Source organism: Chamaea fasciata, unplaced genomic scaffold (genome assembly GCF_029207755.1).
Source record: "Chamaea fasciata isolate MVZ Bird 193981 ecotype frontalis unplaced genomic scaffold, bChaFas1.0.hap1 SCAF_1, whole genome shotgun sequence".
Lineage (NCBI taxonomy): Eukaryota > Metazoa > Chordata > Aves > Passeriformes > Sylviidae > Chamaea > Chamaea fasciata.
The window spans coordinates 22,657,461-22,671,963 of NW_027094086.1; the positions used below are offsets into that span (position 1 = coordinate 22,657,461).

A 14,503-nucleotide genomic window follows, 5' to 3' on the forward strand; every position below is an offset into this window, starting at 1 on the left:
AGGAGTGGCCAAATTATGTTAGAGACAAATTATGTTGAGACCCTCAAATACTCCTATACTGAAATCAAGAAGCTACAAACAAAGGAAACATTTCTGAAGAGTAGCGACAGAGTGAACATTCTTCAAAACCTCATGTTATCCCAGGACTAAAAAACCTCAAAACCTTGTTTGTGTGTCCTGTGTGAAGTTACACGCAGAAAGTTCCATAAATTGTCACCTATTTTACATCTTAAAACAGGGTAATCATGCAAGCCAATAGCTCTTTGAAGGTAGTAAGCGTAAGATACATTAGAGCTGTCTTAAAATGACAAGAAAGAGTAGGGTGTTGGAGAAAAGCATTGTGGCGGCCTGTGGCAGATTTGAGGCCAAGGATTCACTTGGATTCATTTCCATGGGACTTCAATTTGTGTTTGAAATTAAGCATGCTTCTAAGTGCTTGCCTGAAGAGAATACCTAACAAACAATCTAATTTTTTTTATCCAGATCTCACTAGGGTTTTTTGCAGTGGAAACCAGAAGACAGTGTTTTCTCAGTATATAGCACAGGATGAGAAGTTTACAAGAATAGGTAGATAGGTTTGTAAAAGAAATTATACTAGAAGTATTTACCATGTATGAACAGGGAAGAAGAGTGAGGTATGTACAGAGAAATAGAGAGGGAAGTATGTTTTGTGCTAAAAAATTATTGTACCATATTTCCACACTCTCTCTTATGAGCTGTAATTCTTGGAGCTGATATTTACTTCTGCATTGCCTGCAGTGAAAATTAAAGGAACTTAGTGGATGGGTTCCTATAGTGGCTAAACTTTCCTTAAGGTCATCTTTCCAAAAAGGGGTTGAAATCTCTCCTCACATCACCATAAAATCAAGTGAAAAACCATCAAGAAATTGTCCCCTTTCAAGTTTTTCTGTGCATAACTTCTGTCTGAAAAGAAGCTAACGAGTTTGTCCACCTTTGTTTTTTTAATGGCCACATATGTCACACCAGTACATTGCTGGCCACCTACATGGATCTCGAATAAAATATCAGGTGTGCTGTTTCGAAACGGAAAATTACTTTCAGTGTGAAATTGGTTGGAACAATTTTCCCAAGGCACCATTCATTATCAGTAAAGGCCTACAAACATGTCAATTATGTGTTCTTTCTCATCTACCCCTCATACAGGAGAACATCATTGTCTATGGCTAAAGTGGATACTCATTTATGCTGAATTTTGCTTTGGTTTGTGTCAAGAGATAAATGCGAATTGCTGAATTCATACTCACCAACACAACTCTTTCCATTTGCATCAAGTTCATACCCTTCATAACACTGACAGACGTAGGACCCAGGTGTGTTCACACAAATCTGCTCACAGGCATGTTTTTCCACAGCACAAAGGTCCTGAGCTACAACACATAATTGCATGAGTATGAAATTCTTTGATTTTCTACAATGCACAGGTAAACTATAGATCAAAATAAATTTCAGAAAGCTATGGACAGCTTTTTAGAGATGAGCTCATTTTAACATAGATCATGCCACAGTTCAGTCAAACAGTGAAAGCCAATAGGATCAGTCACTCAGAGCTGAGGCACTCATTCCTTCAGCTGAAAGCAAAGACTACTAATGAACCAATGGTGCCTAGCAGAGTTGCTCGATGTATGTTTCCCTAAAAAGTTCAGAGGGCTTTCTTCAGGGGTATTTTTGAAAAAGAGAAGTAATTGTGTTTTGTAGCATTGTGTAGCTACTGAGTTCAGCATGTCCAGGGAGGGTGCAGCTGCTGATGCCAGGAGCGGAACAGACGAGATGGGTCTCTCTTTGGTTAAGCTTGAGAATCCATTTATTACCCCTGGGGAAGGGGAGCGGGATGCAGACAAAAGACCAGGCAAAGGTAGGGTCGTGGTTTTTTTACAGGGCAGAGCAGGGGTGAAGTTTAGGGTTTGGGTCAAGGGAGGAGTTAACACAAGGTAAGATCAAATTCCAGCCTCCTTAGAACCGGAGGACTCCACAGTGTTTATTTGTGTATTTTTGTTTCGCTTTTTTTTTGCATAACCAGATAAATGTTGATGAGGTTGGAAAGGGAAAGAAGGAAAACACAGCAGCAAAAAACTTGGGGATATTTAATTTCTCAGTTTTAGAATTTTTCAGCTTTACGCAGAATACCATAGCAAGTTACCCCTCCCATGCGAAAGATCTCAAAATTAATTAACATGACAAATGAGGTCAGTTCAGCACCTAGCCAAATAAAGCACACTGGGCTCTTTCCAACAGACTAAAGCTTTATGAGAACCCCAAGTTTGCCCAGCGAAAGCTCTGGAAAGCAGAGTACTTTGTGTTGCTCAAAGACTGCTCAACACATAATGGTCATTTACAGCTACAAAATAGGCTTTTGGAAGATGTTTGAGGAAATCAGCCAAGCAAAAACAAATTTTCTTTTATAGCTGTCTGCTTCATATCAAGCGGCATGATGAACAGCATAAACAGTCGCTTAACTCTTTTGTTCCAGTGTAAACACCCACAAATAGATAATTTTCCAGCTTGTTTCAGCTACATTCTTCTTTTGTATTATTTTGTTTATTAGTGTAAGACTTGAGCATCTCTAGAGAAGAATGGGGGAGATTAGTTAAACAAACAAATACAGTGTAATAAGAACAGAACACCCATAATCTGACACAAATACTCTTCTCTAGAAAAGTTAGACCACAGTACACGAAAGGAGCATCCTTTCATGGATGCAAAACCATCATAATTATACAAATGTAAGAATCTTTTAAGTTGAACAAACAAACCATTTCCCAGCCTGAAGCGAAGTTATCAGTTCATTGCTGATTGAAGCCATTTGGGTTAGGGCTTTAAAGAACTGAATACTGATAGCATATATTCTCACATTAGAAAAAAAAGTGAACGGAAGAATAAAAACAGAGTCTAAGTTAGAATGAAAAGAGAGTATAACATGAGGTACATACCACTCATCTTTTCTGCACTGTTTAATTCAGAAAGTGTTAAATTATGTATATAAGGAAATTATTTGTTCATGGAAGAGCTGCCGAATACATCCAAACCTTAGATAAATACATCTGGTTTATGTTGATCATGTATTTTACTTAACATAAACATGATGAAGATTTATTTTACTTAGATGTCAAGTGAGGAATCCATTGCCTCTTTGCACTTGTGGGCAATTAACAGGTAGTGAAGGTAACTAAAATACTCACAGACTGGGCATTTTTTCTTTCACTGTGGTTCCCCTACCTCCAGAACTGAGCTGTCCCCTTTGTCCAGGCTTGGCTTCCTGTTTCCATGAAATCTGTTACTTCTCTCTGTGCAGGTTTTAGACATAATAGTCGGACCTTCTCTAGACTGAAACTGCATCATCTCTCTCCTTCACCAATGATTTGCACCATCCTAGCACATTTAAGGTCAGTTTGATGACTCAGATTTCCAGTGCTAATTGCTAAAATTAGTGTATAATTTGGTGATGTAAAAAAACCAAAGGCTACAAACACATTGAAGGACAAATTTCCCTTTCATGTTGATCAAACTGCAATCTGGTATCATCTGACTGATGATAAAAGCAGGTACACAATCAAAGAAATCATGTGAGAGGTAAGTGGGGAAAACTAGTAGAAATCATAGCTAAAAAAAAAGGTAAAGCAATGCAGCAAACGGCTTTGAAAAACAGTAGAGAGGGAGCATATTGAGGGCTACTGTGCATGGCTCACCAGCAGGAAAATTACACACAGTTCCAAAACTCTTGGAAATTAATCTGTATTTGAAGCAGTGCAGGGCCCAAATGCTGAATTACTGGCTGAGAAAAACCGTGGAAATGTAACAGAGTAAAAAGAAGAGACAATAAAGAAAGAACTTTTCATACTCATAATTAAAAAATTTTAATTCATTCACATACCTTCACTGTTTCATTGGTGCTTAGTATTTGACATTAAACACAGTTCTAAGCGAAAGAAACTAAGAATCCACTAATCTCAAGATACCTAGTAGTTTTATGGCACTCTCCTGAGATACAGAACATCAAACACAACGATAAGATTTGAGCTTGCAGTCTTCACCTTAGTTGTAAATTATCAATTGCAAGAGATAGATCCTATGCTCTCATGATGACTGTCCCACAGTTTCTTGAAAAGACATTTTCCAAAATTTTTCTTCTGGCTAAAATCAGTTTAGCAGCTTTAATTTTATTTGAATCTGTACACTGCTGTGTGATAAAAACTTGAATTTTTATCTAGTACATTTTCCACAAGTAATTAAAGATAGCGTTACATAATTTCTTTAAAATAAGCTGGATACAGAAATAAATTTGGCAGTTCCCTCTAATGTAAACTGCTGTTAATTACTAGGAAACAAGTTAAAATGGGCTAACAAAATACTGATCACAAAGTGAAATAAAGTTTGTTATAATAAACTATACAGCCAATTACTCAAAACTGAAAAAAGTCAACACTTTTAAAGAGAGGAATGAGAGCATAAGCAAGACTTCTGAAACCATTCTTTAAAAGGCTATAAACCCTTATATTTCTACCAGCAGTTAGGAAGAGCTTTTCAGAATGTCAGGTTATTTTAGTTTTCTAGTATGGGGTTTATTGCACCTTTCTGTATCATTCAGTATTGTTGCTAGCTGGATAAGTTAGTGAAGTATCTAAATTCACTTCATTTGAGATGATAAAGTTATTTATTTGGTTGTTGTTTCATTGTTGAACTTAATATACCAATAGCATTTGAATGCAATTTCACATAGTTACAGTCTACCTCTGCTGGGCTGTGCATAAACTTTAGTTTGATGTATTTCAGAAAGATTTGTAAGAATTTCACTTACACAAAGCAAAAAAAAGAGCAACAACGTCACCCTTCTAGACACATTTTGATGATTATCATTAATTTTGTACTGACCTCAGTTCTTTATGAGCCCAAAAGAAAGGATAAGTGATGTTAAGCACTTTTTGGGAGTATGAAAGAGAGAAGAAAGATAACATACTGCTGCAAGTCTTCTGGTCAGCATTCAGAATGTATCCTTGTTTACATCGGCACAGGTAGGAGCCAGGGGTGTTTATGCAGAAGTGATCACAGTGATGCTCAACTATACTGCACATATGAGGCACTGAAAGAAAAAAGGAAAACATTATTAGCTGCTGGTCTTAACTACTTGTGGTCACAACTGAAAAAGAAAATAGTGGAGACAATTTTAGTGAAGTAACTTAGAAATTTCAAATTAACTGCTAGTTGTCGCTAGTAAAGACAAAAATGAGAGCTTAAGAAAATAAAAATACACAAGCGAATATCTGAAAAAATATTTATTTGGTGGCCCTATGAAGACAATGAAACAAAGCTATTATAATCAGCTTTAGAAAATAAGTGAAATTTAAGTGTAAGCTGATTAGAGAACATTCAATTTCTTGCATGAAGGAATTCACCACACAGCACCCCATAATAAAGAAGAATGACTAAAACGCCAACTTAATGAAGAGACTATTTTGCTTGCTTAGTTATTAATATTGTATCTCCAAGATTCATTAAACAGGAGCTGAGTTGAGCTACCCTCCAGACTGTAAGTCTTTCTGAGTCTATTTTTGTTCTGTTTGTATTTTATGTCTCTAATAGAAAGTATCAAAAAACAGCAGACAGAAAATAAATGAGAAAAAGAATGGAGGCCCATTCAGTCAAAGTCATTGTTGAACTATTTTTCTCCAGAGCAGTATTTGAGGATTAAGAAATCTTGATGTTTTCTTTCCAGTGCAGCATTGCTTGTATGTAACCCCTCTAATATATAGATGAATTACTTCTCAGAGAACATTGTGTACAAAATTATCTATTTTGCTCAACAGCAATTAGGGATTGATGTGTTCCTTAATGTGCTAGGTCAACAAAGCTCAAAATTTATGGAAGAGATACTAACAGTAATCTTCCAGAAGCTACAACAGAAGCCTGCTAAATAACTTAAATAGTAGGTGTGGTACTTGTGGGGAAAAAAAAACCAACCCATGTGATTTTAAGATATATACTATGTACATATCTTAAAGATATATACTATGTATCTGGTCTTTGGAATGGTTACAAGAGTTAGGTATTTATTGCTAACACACAAACCACCACAATTCCTAATCTCTTAATCAGCTTCTTGGATCTCACAAATTTCTCCCATAATAAAACTTCTCAAGTAGTTTATTTATGGGAACACAGACCTACTTCGACTTCTTGTCTTGTCATCTTTCTGTCATTCTGAAAATAAAAGCATTCAATGACAGGAGTCCCAATAATTCAAGTCCCTTCTGAGAGTACATTGTTACTGCCTGTTAACAATCTTCCCATCTACCACACAAGTATAGAGTACATATTCTGAAGTGTTTCTGTTGCACCCATTTCAAAGCAGTGATACTCTGATCATTAGTCCGATTTTCTGAGGTGGAATCTGCTCTCTGAATGATTTCTGCAACCTCATCTCTTTCAGGAGGTGTTTTGTGTTCACAGGAAGGGACTGAAGTAATAGAAAGGGTGACCTCACAGTTAAGGAATCTGAACATGACCCTTGTTGTGAATTAGATTTTATCATCATATCACAGGGTCCTTATTTGATTTTGGGCAAGAAAATAATATCAGTATCTTCAAGGAAACATCAGCCTTCACACTGTAACTGCTTAGATAGAGACACCTGAATCTGGATTTGCAAGAATGCAAGTGATGGCTGTAGAGCTGTGAATAACATTTTGTATTAGCCCAAAAATGTTAAATGCCTGAAAATCACACCAGGGATTGCACTGAGTCAAATATTTAAAGTTAGTGGGCTGTTTTGACAAACTTAACCCTGTTTCTGTGCCTCCGTTCCTCCAATGTAAAATGGAGATGACACCACTATCTACTCTACAGGAATATAATGAAAACTTTATTTGCCCCTGACTGCTCTATACCAAGTTCTGTCTTTCTCATACTTCATCTAATCTCCATCTCCTTTCCTGGATTCTGTTCCCATTTCCATTGACATTTTTCTGAGTTTTCAACTCTTGTCTTATTCTTCATGTCTCTGATCCCTCAGGATACTTTTTGCTTTTGTTTTACCTTGCTGACTAGTAATAAAAAGAAGTCCTGGCTTCAACTGGTGTTTCTGACATCCCCAAACCTTTAGCAGTCAGGGGCAGCAACTGTAGGGAACCTCTGACTTAACAGAATGGAGCACATCCAGTTTACAGGGATTCTTCTGACAATATAGGTCCCAAGAACACTTAGTAGTCTCCCCCATCCAGTAGTAAGTAGCGGTTAATTTGGCTTACTTTTTGTTTTCCCCACAGAGCTTCACCATTTGGCCATGGTTTTCTCTTGTCATCACAGGAACCATGAAGACACATTCCCACACACCTAAGGGTGATTCAGACACAAGGACAGCTCAGGGCCCACAGTCTTTTCCCACAGCATGAAGCCCAGCAGACAGCATTCCAGAAGACCTGACCAGAGGGGTGCCTTCAATTGCTTCAGCAAAGAAACAGGGTGTCTAGATGTTCCACTCAGCTACAATGACACTGCTTCTGGGTCCACACCTGGGAGAACTTAAACTAACCACATTTCCTGGAGCAGTGTGGAGGCTTTAGGAAGCAGAGGCTATGATTACTCTCTTGAAATTCAGCAAGCTGAATGCTGCTTCACAATCAAGGGCAAATAAAATGTTATGGATCCTACCTGCAATTTAGTACCTTATGTTGAAATCCATATGAATTTAATTGCTTAAACTCTGTTGAATCTGAGTCTGATTTTTTAAAACATGTCTTAGGATCTCCCTTTGAATTCTCAGCACAGCAAATCCTGTGGAGGCATTTCCTGGGCACAGGAGGCAACCGCTATCTTTGTCACCTCCATAGTTCTCCACCAGCAGTGGGAGGGTGGCTTTACTGAGGAACATATGTGTTTGATTAAAACTGAGCTAAAAAACTCTGATAAATATACTGGACACTGCCCAGTCAGAAAAACAAACAAACAAAAAATCCAAAAACCAAAAAACAAACAAAACAAAAACCAAAACAGAAACAAAAAACAAAACACACAAAACAAAAACAACACCCCCCAAAAACAAAACAAAACAAAAAAAAAACCAAACCAGCAAAAACCACACCAACCCAACCAAGTAAATGCTAATAAGTAAATGCTATTTGTACTGGATTTGTTTCTAAAACATAATCTAAAAAATCAGCATTTGCTGTGCATTCCATTTAAACTCTGAATCCATTATTAGTTTACTCTTTCTTAGTTTTTAAATATATCCTACTACGCCAGCTAATAATACAGCAAGGAAGAAATAGGAAAAAATCCGCTATCTGATGAATGTCTCTGTTGGTGTTTTTGTGCTGAGGCAGTTCAGCTGCTCTTTGAAACAATTTTGGAAAAGATCAAGTAAGGAAAATTCTCCAGACTATCCTTACAGTAAGCTGCAGTTCTTTACTGGCAAAAGCATCCCTAGAAGTGAGTGACCATTTAATCTCACCATGCATTCTTTTTCTGGATTCTAGTGAAAATACATCAACTTAATGCCAAATTTGTATGAAATACTTCTATATTTATCTCAAGAATAAATAAAAAAGTCTACTAAGTACACAGATTAAAATAAAATTAATTATAAATGACATGATATTTGCAAAAGGTAATTCCTTATCAGGGAATTATAGATGGAAGTGATATCTCTGTTGTAAGTTAATACCTATTAAAATATTTACTTTATTGTATGAATGAATAATATCACTGTCACGGCTTTTCCTAACTTTCTGCATTTAAAATAGATGGAACACAAAACCTGCTATGTCTGTGTTTCACTCCAGTCACAAGGCATTTACAGAAATGATTCTTTGCATAGAATTAGAATGTAAGCTTTGGAAGGGGAATCCATGGACTCTCAAGACCATTTAAATAACTGAAAGACTGTTGAGCAGTTTAAAGTTTCACTACTAAGGGAGACCACACTTAAAATGAAGAGATGAAAAAACTTATCTAATATTCAAATAACAGAGATCATAAATTTATTGCTATTATGCAATAAATAGGAAAATCATAATATGTGTGTTTGCCTAACTCCTTATGACCACAAGCAATTAAATCACATTTTATGACACTTAACAGTAGCATGAGTTTTCCCCACATGTGTGACTGCTGTTCTGGATGTTGTTTGGCTAATCTCCCTTCAATACACACGTACTAACAGAAAAGGTTTCATTAAAAAAAAAAAAAAAAAGTTTAATTATAATGCAATTTTTTTTCTGTTTCACTTTCATCTATGTATTCAAATCTATAGATAAAAATCTTACCACAAAGTTTAGTCTGGAAGGCAGAGGTCAGTGTTTCAATCTGACTGAAATTAGCAACCAGAAACACATGTTCATCATGTGGTTCACTCCCAATGGACTTCAGAGTGTTCATATCCACTCTTCCCACTCCAATAGCAAAAATTAGGATTCCTGAGTTCCGTGCTTTAGCAGCAATCTCTGCCACAGGATCCTGAGGTCTCCCATCTGTCACTATCATGATAATTCGAGGCACATTCTGCCTCAGAGGCCGAGCCCCCTCTGTCTCTGAGAATGCGATGTTGAAGGCGTACTGCAGAGCCAGTCCGGTCATGGTGCCGGTGGCCAGGTGCATCATCCTCCTCACAGCTCTCTCGATATCCACCTTCCGCCTGAAGGTCTTCAGCGAAAACTCCTGCTTGACGGTGCTGCCGTACTGGATCAGACCCACGCGCGTGGCCTCAGGGCTGATGTCCAGAAACTGCAGGATGGTCAAAATGAACTCCTTCACTTTTTCAAAGTCGTAATGGTGCACACTGCGAGAGCTGTCAATGATGAAAACAAGGTCCAGACGTTTGTTGTTGCAAGTGTTTTCTAAAAGGAAAGTGCAAACAAAAATACTTTACAATTTCAAAAGGCAAATAGGTTCAGGTTTACTGTCTAAACAAACACTCTGGCAAGTGCCGTGAAAATTCAGGAAAAATAGAAGATACCATTATTAAGACTACTTGGGCAATATAAATTTGTTCTCCAGTAAATAACAAAAACTGCCTGATACTTGATCATTATATGTATTTTTATGTGTGTGTGTGTGTGTGTGTGTACGAGGTAAGTGCCCAGAATGGTTAATGGCAGTAGAATGGTGAGATAGAATCACACAATCAGAGAGTAGCTTGGGTTGGAAAGGACATTAAAGATCACATAATTCAACCCCCCTGCCATGATCAGGGACACATTCCACTAGACCAGGTTGCTCAAAGCCCCATTCAACCTGGCCTTAAACACTGCCAGGGATGGGAAATCCACAACTTCTCTGGGCAACTTGTTGGAGTAAAGAATATCTTCCTATATCTAATCTAAACCTGGCCTCTTTTAGTTTATTATTAGTTCATTACTTCTGGTGCTACCACTACATGCCCTTATCAAATTACATTCTTCAGGTACTTGTGCATTACCCTGCTGTGTCACTGTTGAGATTTTGACCTCATTCTGAATGCAGGGTGGAAATCCTCTTTGAATGTGTTAACGATTTTAGTGGACTGCACTGTGATGATTTGTGTGGCAGGGCCTGAGAATTTAGAAATGTAATACTGTGACAAGTCAGGGGGATGTGAAACAGAACACAAGGAAAGACAGGTCAAAAGCATCTGTTAATTGACTGACTGATAAGAGATGTGAAAGAACTGATTTTTCAAGGAAGTTGGCAGTAAGCAGCACTTTGCATGTACAGAGTACTGTTCTCAATAATGACCTCAACTGCAGCTGTGAGTGCTCAGCAGTTCTCCAAATGTCATTATTTCAAACATGTAATTAATACCCATCCAGGGAAAGTTTAATGTGTTTTTATGACTAGCTCAGCATCACAGAGAAATTCTATGGTTGCATCAGAGAGAAAATCCTGTTGTGTACAGTGGCACTCCACTCAGCCAAAAAAACACTCATACTGAATGCTCCCTGAAATCTATGCCAGCCATCAGAAGGCCTTTTTTTCCAAGAGTCACTGAAGAAGGAATACTACAGAGTATGTCTATATCTGACAATGGCACAGATGGGCAGGCCAAGCTATGATGGATAGCAGCAGAAGTAAAGGCTGGCTGCCTTCAAGGCATCCTATGAGCTTTCTGGGACCCTGGGAACATCCTCTGGCTTATGCTCAGCATCCTCCTCTGAAAGAATATGAGAAATCTGAGACACATGCATGAGTTGCATGATGAGAATGGATAGGGACTGATCATTCACAGGAAGCCAGCACATGGCAGGCTTGAGGCAAGCCTGTGAGGTGAGCTATCAGACAAGCCATAGAAGAAGACAGTATATGGAAAAAGATTACAAGGACTTTGATGGGATGCTGGTGAAAAGAAATCAACAGAGGTTTAATGTGTATATTAAAGACTCCTCCAAATTAGGAAATCCAAGTCACAAAAGCATTGCAGTTCGCGAATAACTGCAGGTGGCATTTTCTTGTCCTTAAACTTTTCCACAAGCATCTACTTTTGACCTCTGTCAGAGACAGAACATAGAGTTAGATAGACGTATGGCTTCAATCATTGTGTCTGCTCATCTTCTTTAATTCCTGTGGCTATGAATAAGCCTGTGAGTTTGTTAGTTGTGTTTGTATGCCTGGCTTGAAAGATTAAAGATGGCAAAGAACGCTCATCAGACTGCAGTGGCATCCTCATTTTACTAAGATGAGACACCCCAAATCAGTACTTTCCCTTATTGCCAAACCCAATTCAGTTGCCAGTGCACTGTCATCCATCTTGTGCAGTGAATGAGGTGTTTGGTGGAAAAGTAGTGTTTGACTGTATAATCAAAGGTCATGTCATACTGCACTGGTACAAGTGGGCCAATCAAGGACTCAATTGGAAAAACGTCTGTCTGTAGACTGCCCTTTAAACAGTTCTGCTGACAAACACTCATCATGCACTTCTGCCAAGGCAGGGGGTGAGAAAGATGCCTGTTTTCACTTGTTAACTCAGAAGCCTCTTTCATAGATTACCAAGAACATTTTTTGGCATAGAATAAAAATGCTCTTTAATGACAATAAAAATGACTGTCTGGATTTATTCATGTGCAGTCTACAGTATGGCTTTATTCATAAGCACAGGAAAATGCTTGGGTTGCTTATTCTTTCAAAATCAGAGCAGGCTGAATATAAGCCAAGCTGAGCAGAAACGAAATTCCAGTTCTAATGGGACACAGATATCCTGATGTAACTATTTTCCATCTTATTATCTTAATTATAATTATCCTCATATATAAAAAAAATTACAACTTATCTTTACTAATATGACATGAATGATTCCAGCAATACAAAGATAATGCTAAGTTATGATTTGTGGGAGCAGAGCAATAGGAAAGGAGGATAATTACAGAAAAAAAGGCTAAGAATATGTGTGTGCATATGAAGGAAAGGACAGATATGGTAAAGGTAAATCATGCTTGACCAGTCTGATTGCCTTCTATGATGAAACAATCGCCTGGATGGATGAGGGGACAGCAGGAGATACTGTCTACCTCGACTTCAGCAAGGCTTTCAAAGCTGTCTCTCACAACATCCTCACAGGCAAACTCAGGAAGTGTGGAGTGGGTGAGTGGACAGAGAGGTGGTTTGAGAACTGGCTGAATGGCAGATCCCAGAGGCCTAATTAGTGGTATAGTTGGAGGCCTGTCACTGGAGGCATCTACCAAGGTTCAATACTGGTCCCAGTATTGTTTAACTTCCCAACAATAACTTGGGTGAAGGGGCAGAGACCTCCTCAGCAAGTTCCCTGACAACACAAAGCTGGGAGGAGTGGCAGATACCTCAGAGTGCTGTGCAGCCCTTCAGAAGGACCCTGACAGGCTGGAGAGATGGGCAGAGAAGGACCCTCTGAAATACAACAAAGGTGAATGCAGGTCCTGCACCTGGGGAGGAGTAACCTGCACCAGTACAGGATAGGGGCTGACCTGCTAGAAGCAGCTCTGCAGAGAAGGACCTGGGGGTCCTGGAGGGCAACAAACTGTGCATGTGCCAGGACTGTGTCCTTATGGTCAAGAATGCCAAAGGTATCCTGGGATGCATTAGGAAGAGCATTGCCAGCAGGTCATGGAGGTGACTTGTCCTGCCCCTCTGTTCAGCCCTGGTGAGGCCACATCTGGAGTGCTCTATCCAGTTCTGGGCTCCTCAGTACAAAGACATGGAGCTGCCGGAGTGGGTCCAGAGGAGGGCTACAAAGATGATGAGGGGACTGCAGCATCTCTCTTATGAGGAAAGGCTGAGAGAGTTGTGCTTGTTCAACTTTGAGAAGAGCCACCTGAGAGGTGACCTTATCAATGTCTATCAGTCTCTGAAGGGGGAGTGTCAAAAGGATGGAGCCAGGCTCTTCTTGGTGGTGCCAAGCAATAGAAAAAGAGGCAACAGGCATAGAAAGTTCTACCTGAACGTGAGGAAAAACTTCTTTACTGTGCAGGTTCACTGGAACAGGCTTCCCAGAGAGGTGGTGGAGTCTCCCTCACTGGAAATATTCAAGAACCATCTGAACACAATCCTGTGCCATGTGCTCTGGGATGGCCCTGCTTGAGCAGGGTGGTTGGACCAGATGACCCCCTGTGCTCCCTTCCGACCTTGTCCATTCTGTGATTCTGTGAAAACAAGTCAAAACTACAGCCATGGTGTTGAATCCTTTTAATTGGAATATAAAGATTTGGATCCAAGTCTGAAGAGACTCATCTGTCTATTCTGAAGTCTGGAATAAATCTTGGTGGGAAAAAGCTTGGAGAGAGTTGGTGGATGGTACTACCAGAAATACATTCAACACATTGTGCTGAATTACTTTAGAAAAATCTATTCATCTGAATCAAATACAGTGTATTTCAAAACTACACTGACCAGCAAAGCTCTATCTATAGAAATACCAAACATTTCCAAATCAAGTTGTATTTAAAATCTTTCTCTTCTGATTTGGTAAGATTTTTTTTTTTAAACTTGGTAATTATTAAACGTTGATTTAACTTGGGCTCAGTGAAAATAAAATGTAACTCTTTTACAGATAAAAAATCCAGGTGGTATTTTGAGGAGTGACAATCAGTAGTAATGACTAAACACTCATCCCCTCAGATAAATTTTCAGTGATAGCTTTTTAGCAGTTACATGCTGTTCCATTATTCCTGTAAACTATAATCTCTTCCTTTGACCAGCTCTCATTTTGAACAGTGAACTCTCACAGCTTTGGCAAAAATCTTCATAACCAAAAGTAATTCCCTTTCCCTTTTATGAAAATTGACATTTTCATTGAAAAAAGCTACTCATCCATAAACCTACTTCTAAGTCAGCACAGGTCTTGTATTGCCAACACAAAAGTTAAAAAAAATCCCTCAGTGTGGGTTGCCTTATTCAAAGCGGAAGCCAGGAGAGGCAAGACAAAGACAGAAGGAAAGATCAAGTCAGTAGTGATTATGTTCTCCTTTTCTACTCAATATCCATTTTGTAAATGACAGTTACAGTGATGACACCTTTGGAAAACTAACAATGCAAGGAAATTTCAGTTCTA

General features: G+C 38.7%; 1 protein-coding gene across 1 annotated transcript in view; it reads right to left on the reverse strand.

Annotated features, from left to right (window-relative positions):
• Window positions 1-14,503, reverse strand: part of MATN2 (matrilin 2) — a 68,690-nt gene that overhangs the window by 34,797 nt on the left and 19,390 nt on the right. The window contains exons 3-5 of the mRNA XM_066178118.1: window positions 9,276-9,845; window positions 4,973-5,095; window positions 1,266-1,388 (exon numbers count right to left, since the gene is read on the reverse strand). Coding sequence (XP_066034215.1) covers window positions 1,266-1,388; window positions 4,973-5,095; window positions 9,276-9,845 — 816 coding nt within the window. The remainder of the gene's footprint in view (window positions 1-1,265; window positions 1,389-4,972; window positions 5,096-9,275; window positions 9,846-14,503) is intronic.